The 13,088-nt window shown below is 49.2% G+C and overlaps 2 protein-coding genes across 15 annotated transcripts in view; one reads left to right on the forward strand and one right to left on the reverse strand.

The window, feature by feature from the left end:
- Positions 1 to 13,088, reverse strand: part of LOC135400880 (kielin/chordin-like protein) — a 167,967-nt gene that overhangs the window by 44,906 nt on the left and 109,973 nt on the right. The gene's annotated exons all lie outside the window — the stretch shown is intronic.
- Positions 7,175 to 9,333, forward strand: LOC135400572 (uncharacterized). Its single transcript, XM_064632405.1, has 2 exons — positions 7,175 to 8,173; positions 8,434 to 9,333. Exons 1-2 carry the CDS (start codon positions 7,175 to 7,177, stop codon positions 9,331 to 9,333), a joined length of 1,899 nt encoding a protein of 632 aa, XP_064488475.1.

A 13,088-nucleotide genomic window follows, 5' to 3' on the forward strand; every position in this document is an offset into this window, starting at 1 on the left:
CATTCCCGGATGTTTCGCCCTCCGGGTGCACACAGTGACGTGGCAACGAGCAACGACAAGTCTGCGTGGGGAGACCAAAAGGACAAATACGGACTTCTCCGATTGCAGACGCGTTGTGTTTCTGCCTGGACACGGAGGCACCCGCTCCCTGTCGTCCAATGGAATCTGACGGCCGCCTGGCACGCGACTCCCGCATGAAATGTAATCCTCCACCGGCGTCAAACGGTCTCGTATGGCAGGAGGGAGCAACTGACGCCATTCAAACATTCATGATGTTGTTGGCAGAGGATGAGCGGCGGGTTGTTGCATTGGATTTTGCATCCCGGTGCACCGTGTCTGTGACGTTTGTCTGAGAGCAGGCTTATTCTGAGAAGAGTAAAATGAAACCAAAACAGCCCGTAAAAAAAAAAAAAAAAACAATGTCCTGCAACTTTCTTGAGCAAGACATTCTAGACAAAAGACGTTCTCATCCTCAGAGGCAGAAGCAATGTGGCCAACGAGCGGTCTGAAGTGTTGCTTTCTTGTACTCATTCCAGTGAGCATAATATTTGGATAGTTTCTCGTTCGCGCGTGTTCTTGTGAGAGGTTCTTCAGATGGTGTCAAGCTCGCGCCTGACGTCAGATCACACATTGAAAGCTCTGGGACACCTTCTTGTATGTATCCCGTCGAGGCACTGGGGAACGACGCGTTCGGACTACTACAAGAGGTTCCAACAATAGACGTTCAAGAAGCGAGCATGTTTGTCCCTTTACGCACCGTGTTCGTGAAGGAGCTATCCACTGCATGATTCATCGAAGGTCGTCTGGGGGACCTGGCTCGTGCCAGACACCCAGAAACTTCGTAAAGACTACAATATTTTACCCCGCCTTCATTGCCAGCTTACGGGGGGTGATGCAATGTTTGTTTGTCAATTCAGGGAACCAGCTGCCAATATCCTGACGCACCGCAACTAAGATTATGCTTTTGTTTATAAGTGGACATTTATCGGTCCATGAGCAACGTTAGGGAGAAGCTAAACACACTAATCAACACCACTCAGCAGCCCCAAGGGCTGTCTCCCGTGACCGGCGCATCAATATGCAAACACTCACAAGCTATGAACACATCCTGTATATTTACATACAGATAGGTTCCTCCTCGGAGTTGGCCTGGCAACGATTGTGTCACAGAAAGCCAGAGCCCCAGATTGCACATGCACCTTGCGATGAAAGATTTGATAGCAGCGGAAGTCAACAGCCCGACAGCTATTTACGTACACCATTACAGTACCAAACCACAAGTGTCCATTTACAACGCCATTAACTAAAAGGATTCACAAATCAAGCCATCCTAGAGCGATGTCACTTATATACGTCAACAATCGTTCACTTCACAGAATCACTTCGGGAAACAAGGTAGCAACATTTTCGCCTTCCAAGAAACCGGCCCACACCCGACTAACTGCTTTTCAGCGACTTCCGGTCGGACCTTCCCACAGCTTCGAATGGTTCGTCTGCCCAATACTACCTTGGGAGCTATAATCCCCATAGATGTCGTGTGCAATCGCTCGTCGACCCTGTAGAAAGATTCACGCGAACGAGCATGGAATGAACAATAAACACAGGCGCTTTTTTCCCTGCAAAACTTGCATACCAAAGTATATCAGTTTTAACTTACAGTATTTGGGGATAAATTATTAGAGTATGTTTAACTAATCAGACAAAAGGGCATTGATGCAGCAGCGCTGGTGGATGAACTCATTCTGCTGGAGAAGCTCGAGCTATGGGCAAAACACAAAAAGACGACGACGATGATGATGATGATGATGATGATGATGATTTGAATTTTAATGGCGCACCAGCTACTTAGGCCATAATGCGCCAAAACAGTGGTCCAAAAAGTTATTTTGCTAAGTTAAGAGCCAATGGTTACATTAAAAACCGTACGTTATTAAAACTAGTCATAAAATGTTGACACAAAAAAGAACACTACTCGAATGGCTCAATTTGAGCGGTTCGTGTCGTATCAATTTCTGTGTTCCCCGGCTCGATCAGTATGCTAACTAGAAGGGACACACCACGCAGTTTCGCACACAACATACACTAAGGAAGTTCTTGAATAGCAGTGGAAACTTGGGGTAGTGAACGAAACATACTCTGGGGATACGGCGCCTGTGTTGTGCGCCTCCTTGTAGTCCCTGTCGTCTTTTCGCGCTTTACCTGCAGAGTACTAAGGAAGTTCGCCGCCACACTCAGCCTAGTCAAGCACGACATACTGCCACAAAACCCTATATAAAACAACAAAGAAGACGAAAACTTGTATAGCTGCGAAACCAATATAATGTCGGCATATCGCTTGAATCGAAAAAAGTGCGATGTGGAAGAATGACATCAGTGAAAAACAATAACAATAATGATTGAGAGTGGGAAAATCTCTATTCGATAAGGTAATGCAAGTCATAAATCACTGGGCGTGTATAGTAACAATGGCTGTCCGCCCATTTCATCAAACGCCGCTTCATCGGCGCCGTTTTATCGAACGCCATTTCATCGAATGCAGTTCCATCGACGCCTGACCAAGGTTAGGTCAGGAGAGCCTTTTACGTATTTCACACGTTGCCGCAAGAAAAACCGGCCACCGGTTCGATGAAACGTCAATTTTCGACGAAATTGCGTTCGATGAAATGGCGTAGGATGAAATGTCACGGAACCGTAACATAGTTCACTTTTCAAATACTTTATTTCCACATGCGCTACATTTTTAGAGATAATGCGCCGTACGATTTCTTTAAGTATTCATTTGACGTTGTCATTGTTTGCCAGTGTACCTCCAGGGGTTCGATCAAAAATGCAACAATGAACCAAAAAGCGAAATTTACTATGTCAGTACTGCCTGAGTCTTCAGTCTCGATATATGCGCGGATCAGGGTAAGTTGACTCATCTCTCGAAAATTCGGGAACGACCAGACATAATCCATGCAAGTCCTGTGGGGCTGCGGGCATTGCCCGTAGCGTACGACGCGTCCGGGCTTGTGGTAACCTGCCGGAAAAGGTTCACCGCTGGAGGCATTCCATAACGGACGTAGGTGAACGCGCCGAACGCCGGCAAGTCTGGGCCTGCTTTTATCTTCCCAGAATTGAACCTTGAAAGTGGGCTTCTCCGCGGGCGCGTGCATTCCTGGAGGCTTACGTAGACGTCAAGATACGCAGATATATATATGGAGGGAAGAGACGCACGAGGGAAAGCTCAAAGCAGACCGCCCGCTTTGTATATAACGCACTTCATGTGCAAGTGGAGCAGAGCTTTTTCTGTAACCTTGCAGCCTGCAGGAAGAGGAATACGTCATCCCATCGTCACACAAGGGGCTGTTGCTGTTATTTTTCTTAATATTGTCGCCGATAACGCGCAAAAAGCATCGTGAAACAAACCTCAGTGTCTAAATAACAATTAGGGACGAACTAACTGACATGTGACTGTTTACAATTTGGGTTATTATTAATTTAGCAGGGGTACAGAACGCATTGCGGATCAGTTGGCGAGTGCATGAATGCCAGTGCAAGAATGATCCAGCGTGAAAAAAGATGCAGGCCAACAGCCACTGAAGTCATGTGATACGTGGAAAGTAGATCCGTGCGGCAAAAGTATCCATGGAGAAAGAAGACAGACGATCCATCATGATCATGATCAGACGGTCACCTCTGTGTTAACGTTTTCTTCTTTTCCTTTCTTCTTCTTTTCTTAAAAGAGTAGCAAGGCAAATATTGGCTGACCTCAGTCGATATTTAAAAAGAAGAAGAAGATCCATCATGACCGCACTTCTGTTGGCGGTATAGACGTTTCACAGCGGGCTATATAAACTATTTTGTCATTGTGTTGACTAATTTTCGGCCATCTTTTTATTACTGGAAATCAAAAGCAACTGCAAAACAAAAATCAAGTACTCCTTGCAAAGATGTCCATGCAGACCTACAAAGCCAAAAGCGAAAAAATAAAAATAAAATAAAGACAAAAAAAAGCTATAGAGTCATGGACAATATGTAATTTGATAAGTTGCAACGAAGTGCTTTCAACGCTTGCTTCTACGTCGCAAATATCACGGACCCATTAAAGAGATAATTGTTTAAGGTACAATAACATTATATGCTAACATTTGCGTTCCGTATTTCAATCTGATAGCCTGAATATACTCCAGTGACGTTCATTTCTCGTATATTGTTGTGAAGTGCCACGTTACATCTGCTAGCCTTCTGACACGAGGGATGAATACATAATTGGCAAAACGTAGCTTTTGTAACTAGAACAAACTTCTGTCTTTCTTTTTTGTCGGAAGGCGCCAAACGTCAACATTACTCCATGTCAGATCGTTTTTCTCCATTCACGTGTTTGCTGGTCTGTCCGTTGCGAAATAAAAAAATACGCAGCTGTTGGCCTAGCTCCATGTTTTGCCTGCCATACTTCCAGAGGCTTGGAACGGTGAAATACCGCTATTCCATATCTAAAGGCATGAATGTTCCGCGAGGGTCCCGATTAAGGAAATTAGACAGTGTTAGTGCATCCTTGTCGATACACAGCTGGCTAGTCCCTGAGTACCTGTTTGGAAAAAAGTCTTTAATGGCGATAATACGTCATCGGCCTGCCGAGAGGACAGCGAACCTTTGTGCTTGCATGGAAGTGAAGCCCCTCCTGGCGAAGCCGCGCGGAAAACGTGTTTGGGCGAATTATGCAGGGCATGACGTTGGGAACCGTTCAGGGGAATCCTGAGGCGCTCTCGGTGTCGCTCACTCTCTCCTGCTGAGTCACACGTCATCCGCAAGCAGCCTGTGCAGGATACACTGATACTGGGAGGGCGTGGTCAACAGCAGTGACTCAAGCGTTTTCCGATCCCTCTGAAGCTCAAAGGTGATTCTCCTGACTCCTATGGTTTCCGAAACAAACCGCAGAGAAGTATGGTCGGAATCGTCAGTCGGCCTGAGGGGTCTAGACTCTACAGAGGTGCAAAATTTCCAGAACTACTGAAAAAAAAAAGGGGGGAGGGAAGGAAACAACAACATCAACAACTTTATTTCAAGATAATAAATGGGGAGTTCCATCGTCAGAGGCGGTACTCTACCCCATTGCTGCTGGTGGTATGGGGAATGAAATAATGAGCGCCTTCACAATAAGTATCGAATAATTCCGATTGTGTCCAGAAAGGTCAAAAAAGCTTTGAGCGCAAAGCGATCGTGGGCTGGATTCGGCTGTAGAGATTCGGCCAGGGACCAAGAAATTTTGTTAGGGAAAAGGGGCGAGAGTCCAGCTGACTAAGAGACCCGGAGAGTGCGGTTCGAGAAGGTTGGTAGTGTGGGCAATGACGAAGAACGTGTTCCAGATCCTCTAGAGCACCGCAGTGACAGCATCTGGGAAAGTCAACTTGTCTCATGCGGTAACGCCACTGAGCTGTAAAAGCCACATCGAGTCGCATTCGGTGTATTAGCGAAAGGAAACTATTATTTTCGTGTGTCCTTTTTAAAGAAATTAACACACACAAAAAAAAACACGAAATTTTCACTCTTGCACGACTTCGGTTAATATTTAATGGCAGAGAACACACACACACATGTTAGATGATTACCGCACGCAATGGGGCAGAGTAAACTCCTCACGCACCATCATTCAAATAAAGTTGTTGTTGGTTGTTGTTGTTGTTGTTGTTGTTGTTGTTGCCGGGACATTTAATCGAACGCCGTTTCGTCGAAGCGTTTTATTTTGTTCGAACCGTTTCATTTGTTAGAGATGCATTCAAGTTACCTCTTAAAAAATGACTCAGCAAGTTTCCCAGTTAGCAAAGAAGACGTCATTATATAGTTACTGTCATGGAACAGGTTCTCCGTTCATGGGCCTATCCGCTGAGATTATGACAGCAATGTAAAGGTAGTGGCAAATGCTATGATCCTGATAGCGAGAATGTGCAACAAAATGAAAGCAAGATATGCAAGATGGTGGACCTGATTCAACCGAAGTGTTTTGAACGAGTGCAGACAATTGCTCGCCGTCGGAGCGCTGAAGCCGAACAACAATAGATCACTCAACTAACAGCCCCACCATGGCAAGCACACATTTTTCTGCCACCACTGGAAATGGCTAATTTTCTGACGCGTAAATTTACTGCAATAATATTTTTATTTCAATAAAATGCGTGAAACGTATAAGGACATATCTATGAGTTTGTATACTACACCCCAATCCATCGTTGTAATATAAGGTCATACGTGTGTCGTAACATTCATGAAACATAATTTTATTGTTAGTCTGGCTCTTGCTCGCGTATGCTTGAGAGTCCAATCATTTTAGCTATCTTTATGACGTACACCTGCCGTTCACAAGAAACTTCGTTTTCCGATCTCGCAGGTAACAATTTCAATGAATCATACCTAGATACCAGCTGTTTTCTTCGTTCATATGTCTGGCGACGATATGTTTGCGCGGTTCTACGAAATGTGTGTAGAGGACAATTCATGGAACCGAAACTTTCAATGTCTGCTTTGTGCTCCGTTCAAGAACCCTATTACGAGATCAAAATCATCAAATGCCTCCCTAAAGATATAGGCTTCATTTCGTCATCTCAAATATTGGTGTAGTTTTCATATATCAAAACTGTTATAAGACGTCTCGCGCCGCCCGTTGTGAGATCAGATCTGAATGAATTATACATAGTTACTAGCAAAGTCAAGAAGTAAAAACTGCATATTATGCTGCCAGTAACTTAAAAGTAACTCGTTACTTTTCCAAAGTTGCTTAGGAACTTGAAGTTCATTTTCAATACAAGTAACCTCGTTAGTAACTTAGTTACATTTTTTGCACAGTAACTTAACAGGTAACGAGTTCCTTTTATCGGGTAACTTCCCCATCTCTGCTCGTATGTTACCGAGGGAGTCTTTCTGCACCTGGACAATATGCAGTAGACCTTCGTTATTATTATTTTTTTTTCATATTTTCGGACAGCACGCTATTTTATGGATCCAGACTGGTGATACATATAGTCTAACGAAGGTGTTGCGAAAGGAGAAGGAGGAACTGAGTAGGGCGCGTGATCACGGGAATAAAATCACTTGTTGGTTTTCGTTGGGCAAGAAGGCGAGCAGTCGTGGTCCCCGTTACTTCGTTTCGTTAATTCGGAACATTTGGTGCCGAAACCCGGGACGACTGCACTCGACAATGCCCCGCGAGGGTCAACTAGATCGCCTCAAGAGGACTCGAGCTGGGATCCGTGGGATGGTCACCCGCACCATCGCGCATCTAGAAGAATGCCTCGCGCGCCCCGATATTCCAAAGGCCAGCGTTGAGGTAGACATGGACTACCTGGTTGCACGGAAGGCCGCGTTGTGCAACCTCGATCAGCAGATTCTCGAACTCATCGACGACGATGCTGGGTTCGATGAGGAGAACAACGCTGTGTTGGAGCAGGAAAAGCGGATCGAAGCAGCCATCAGTCAAGCGAAGCGGGCCCTCCGCGAACAGTTGCACACGACTGGGGATCCGCCGTCTCAACCAAGTCGCACCGCATCGCTGCCGAAGCTGCAGATCCCGAAATTCGGAGGAAAACTGCAAGATTGGCAAAGATTTTGGGAACACTACGACGCTACGATTCACGGAAATGCTTCCCTAGCCCCAGTAGAGAAGTTTAAATATCTACTATCTTTTCTTACGGACGACGCCAAACGAGCAATTGACGGCATCGGTCTCAGCGGGGACAATTACGCTACCGCAATACTGACTCTCAAACAACGATTCGGGTGCACAGATCTACTCTCAGCAGAACATCTAGACAAGCTACTGGCCCTCCATTCGGTGAACAGCTGTAGTGACGTAGCCCAGCTGCGTCATCTGTACGACGAGGCGTCACGGCATACAAAGGCTTTGGAATCGCTTGGCATACCCCGATCGAGTTACGATGTCGTTCTATACAGGGTGCTTACGCGCTGCATTCCTATCGACCTCTTCGTCCAGTTTCAGCACAGCAGGAAAGCGGACGCTGCATCTGGCGGGAACAGTGGCGGCGGGGCTCCCTCCGCTGACGGCCCAAGGACTTTCTCGAAAGCGGAACAGGTGACCGCTCTTCTTACCTTTCTGCGGGTGCAAGTCGAAAGTAGGGAAGAAGCGGCCTTTCACCGTCCCCGGCACGTTCAGAAGGACAATACGGAAGGCACCCTGCAAGTACGCTTACCGTCCGCGGCAGCCCTCCCTGCTGCTGTCAACGTCCACGGGCAACGTCCAGGGGCTCCAGTTTCCCAGAGGAATTGCGCGTTTTGTCGTGCAAGCGACCACTTCACCGAAGATTGTCCCGTTCCCGTAACACCAGAAGAGAAAAAGCGGCTGCTGAGCTCCACGCGACGCTGTTATCGATGTGAAAAACGCTACCATCATGCACGCCATTGTCGAACCTCAGCCAGTTTAGTTTGCTCTGTGATATACAGCCCGTGGCAGCGTCTCTAGCCGCTGAACCCCATCCGGCAACGGCCGCAGCGCCGTCTCCAGTGCAAGCAACACCAGCTTCTATGGACAGTACCGTCATACTGCTTCAAAGTGCTGCGGTGGATGCCTCTGGCCCCGGAGGCAAGGCAAGAGTCCAGATCCTGCTTGATAACGGAAGCCAACGGACCTTTATCAGAGAGGACCTCGCTATGAGCCTACAATGTGCGACAATCGACGTTGAGGACTTGGCCATCTACGCGTTTGGATCAACGCAATCTGCCCGCCACAGATGCAGTAAGGTCACTGTAAACATTACAGGCCGTGACGCCACCTTCGAGTTAGCTCTAACGATTCCCGAGATATGCAAGTCCCTGAGCCCTTCGCTGGATCCGCATTTAACACGCATGCTACTTGAGCTTGACTTGCAACCTGCGTCAACATCAGGCGTTTCCCGAAGTGTTGACATCCTGGTCGGAGCAGACAACTACTGGCGTCTTGTAACGGGACGAATTCTGAGGATGACGGAGGATCTCACTGCCGTTGAAACGGTGTTTGGTTGGGTTATACAGGGCTCAACGGCCGTGCATACCCGGCTCCACCAATCGACATGTGCCCTACTTCTCACTTGCGGAGACCCAGAATCTGAGTGTAATGCCGAAGACTTGTGGAAACTTGACACGCTCGGAATCACAAGTCCCGAACCCACAGCCAGCCACGTGTGCAGCACGGACTTCCAGGTCTTCGAGGCTGGCATAGCAAAGTCGAAAGAGCGGTATGAGATTCCCTTGATGACTAAGAAGCCTGGGCTTCTTGCCTGCTTCTGGGTCTATCTTGCCTCACAGCTTCCACCGGGTGCCAACAACAAAGCCACGGCAGTGCATAGGCTCGGAGCCCAGCTCTGACGATTTAGCAGCGCACCAGAGGTTCTGTGGCAATACAACAAAACAATAAGAGAATATTTCGTAGAAGGCCATGCGGAACAAGTTACCGGCCCTGATCCCGACCGTAATCTCTACTATCTGCCTCACCATGCCGTAGTACGTAGCGAGGCCGCCACAACCAAGATCCGAATTGTTTTTGATGCGTCATCCCACATCGCTGGCCAACCGTCGTCGAACAACGTGTTGTCGAAAGGGCCGAACATGAACAGTGACATCTTGCATCTCCTACTCACCTTTCGGTATCACCCGGTAGCCCTCACTGCCGATATCCGGAAGGCATATCTCCAAATATTAATTCAGCCGGAAGATCGCGACGCCCTTCGTTTCCTCTGGGTTTCCGACCTTCCATCTGCCTCCAACCCGTACCCGCCACTGCAGGAGTGGAGAATGACACGCGTGCCCTTTGGGGCTGCCTCCAGCCCGTTCCTCCTCGCGGCCACCTTGCAGCACCATTTCAGATCTGTCAGCCATCGTTACCCAGCCACTGCTGCACGACTTTCCACCAGCTTTTACGTGGATGACTTGGTAGTCGGGTGCAGGGATGTCGCAGAAGCCCAGACTTTCTACAAGGAGACCAGAGCCACCTTGCAAGAGGCAGGGATGGACATTCGGAAATGGGCGTCACACTCCCCAGTCCATCAAGAGAAATATCTAAATGATGGAATCGCATACGACAACGTCTCTGAACTGGGGTCTGTTCTTCGGGTACTCGGTGTGCCGTGCGACAGACAATTCGACGAGATCTGGGTCCCCGCGCGGACCGTCCAGGCTTTCGCTAAAGACGCCCCTTCCAGGAAACGGGGGGTACTGCAGGTTTTCTCTCGACTATATGATCCTTGGGGTTTTCTCTTTCCGTTCGCCATTACAGCGCGCCTACTGTTCCAGACTTTATGGAAGGAAAAATGGCCTTGGGACTCTCCTCTAGAGCCACCACTGCTGGACGCATGACACGCATGGGTGAACGATCTGGCAACTCTCTCGGAGGTACGGCAGTCAAGATGGGTACTCGGATCCCAGCACAGCTTGCTCGATCTTCAAGTATTTGCAGACGCAAGCCCACGGGCGTACTGTGTCGTAGTGTACGTTCGCAGTCGGACAAGCGACGGCCGCATCAAGGTTTCCTTGCTCATCGCCAAGGGCCGCGTTGCTCCACTGAAGCCTCTAACATTACCCCGACTAGAGCTTCTCAGGTGCCTACTCGCTGCGCGCATTTTCTGTCGCATCATCAGTTCCCTGCCCATTGCAGCACTCCAGGCCACCTTCTGGACGGACTCTACAATAGCTTTGCACTGGGTCAAGAATGACAATGACAAGTGGCCGCCGTTTGTCGCAGCCCACACAACCGAGATACGACGGCTGTCAAACCCGCAACAATGGTTTCATTGCGAAGGCAAACACAATCCCGCGGATCTGCTAACCAGAGGCGTATCCGCGAGATTGTGTTTGCCTTCGCAATGGAACCATTGTTGCGGGTTTGTCAGCCGTCGTATCTCGGTTGTGCGGGCTGCGACAAACGGCGGCCACTTGTCAGTGTCATTCTTGACTCAGTGCAAAGCTATTGTAGAGTCCGTCCAGAAGGTGGCCTGGAGTGCTGCGATGGGCAGGGAACTGATGATGCGACAGAAAATGCGCGCAGCGAGTAGGCACCCGAGAAGCTCTAGTCGGGGTAATGTTCCTCTTTAGCGGTTATTTAAGATAACCGGAAGAGCTTTGCACTGGGTCAAGAATGACACTGACAAGTGGTCGCCGTTTGTCGCAGCCCGCACAACCGAGATACGACGGCTGACAAACCCGCAACAATGGTTCCATTGCGAAGGCAAACACAATCCCGCGGATCTGCTAACCAGAGGCGTATCCGCGAAGGCTCTGCTCGACAGCCAGCTGTGGTGGTCAGGTCCGCGGTGGCTATCGCAGGAGTTCGACTCAGCGGCTGCTCCCGTGGTTGATGCAGAGGTCTTCCCGATGGAAGAAGTGTGCTGTGTGGCAGTCGCGACCAGAATGGACCTCCCGCTGCGGTTGGCCGATTACAGTTCACTGAAGCATATTCTAAGGCGTACGGCTGACGTGCTCAGGTACATCCACAATCTGCGCTACCCGCAGTCAAGGACGACAGGTCCACTTTCTGCAGATGAATTGACGTCAGCCGAACTCGTCTGGCTACGCAACACGCAAGTACAAGCGTTTCCTGAGGAGGTGGCAGCACTTCAAAGATCCGCGCCAGTATCGCGCACCTCTACCCTACTGACCTTGCAGCCTTTCCTCGATGAGACTGCCGTGGTTCGCGTAGGAGGTCGGCTCCAGCAAATGGACGACTACATCGATATTCGTCACCCGATTCTCCTCCCGTCGAAGCACCGATTCAGTGCTCTGGTAATCCTGGACACGCACGAACGTTTGCGTCATGCGGGAGTTCAAGACACCCTCAGCGAATTGCGTCAAAGGTACTGGATCCTCAAGGGTCGTCAAACAGTTCGCCGCACGCTGCACACTTGTCTTCCATGCAAGTACAGACGGCTGTCACCCGAAACCGCACCAGTGGCCCCGCTGCCTAGAGAAAGAATCACGGAGACTCATCCGGTTGATGTTGTGGGAATTGATTTCGCCGGGCCTCTCTACGTCTCGCATGCCGCACTTCGCGAACAAAAGCCATTGTTGTCTTCACATGTGGTGTCACACGCGCCGTTCACCTTGAATTTGTACATCAGATGTCCACCGAGCGGTTTTTAACAGCATTTCGCAGATTCATCGCACGACGTGGTCTACCCTCTGTCATCATGTCCGACAACGCTAGGACCTTCCATCAGCTGTCCCGTCTTCTCGGAGTCCTCTCATCACCTGGTGTGCAGAACTTCGCCGCCAATCATCGAATTCGTTGAAGTTCATCGTCGAAAGGGCACCTGGGGGGGGGGGGGGCGGATAATACGCTCGGTCAAAGAAGCTCTGAAGCGGTGCCTAGGAAGACGTCGACTGGACTTCGAAGGTCTGGTTACTGCGACGTGTGACATAGAAAGTATCATTAATTGCCGACCATTGACGTACATTTCTTCGGACGTATACGACCTGGACCCTCTCACGCCGTCGCACTTTCTCGTTGGGAAAAGATCAACAGCACTTCCAAGTTACACCGCAGCTACCACGCCGCAGAACGCTGCGGAACTGCGCCAGTATTTCAGGACTCAAGAACAGATACGCATGCAGTTTTGGTCAAGGTGGCGTAAGGAGTACCTCCTACAGCTCCGGTCCGCTCACCTTGGCAAGCGGGAACCAGACACAAAGCTCAAGATCGGAGACGTTGTCGTTATACACGACACAGGAGCGCCACGAATGGTCTGGAAGCTCGGGCGTGTCCATCGGCTGATATTGGGTCGCGACGGAGTAGTCCGTGCCTGCGAGCTGACACTGGCGAACGGATCGCAAATTCGGCGCCCGGTCCAGTTACTGCATCTCCTGGAAGCGGATATAGAGCCATCGGCGGCGCGGGAGGATGTTGCGAAAGGAGAAGGAGGAATTGAGTAGGGCGCGTGATCACGGGAATAAAATCACATGTTGGTTTTCGTTGGGCAAGAAGGCGAGCAGTCGTGGTCCCCGTTACTTCGTTTCGCTAATTCGGAACAGAAGGTCTAATGATTTATATGCTGTTAATTTCTTTCGTTGCTCCAAAGCGAAGTTTACTTTTTCACATCCAAAGTCGTCGAGAACACATATGTTTAATATGG

This window comes from Ornithodoros turicata, chromosome 7, assembly GCF_037126465.1.
Source record: "Ornithodoros turicata isolate Travis chromosome 7, ASM3712646v1, whole genome shotgun sequence".
NCBI classification, from domain to species: Eukaryota; Metazoa; Arthropoda; class Arachnida; order Ixodida; family Argasidae; genus Ornithodoros; species Ornithodoros turicata.

Bases quoted from the DNA above. Each gene is read 5' to 3' on its own strand.
- LOC135400572 (XM_064632405.1), top strand. From the start codon at position 7,175: ATGCCCCGCGAGGGTCAACTAGATCGCCTCAAGAGGACTCGAGCTGGG. The intron at 8,174-8,433 runs GTACGCTTACCG...TGTGATATACAG, and splicing joins ATACGGAAGGCACCCTGCAA to CCCGTGGCAGCGTCTCTAGC.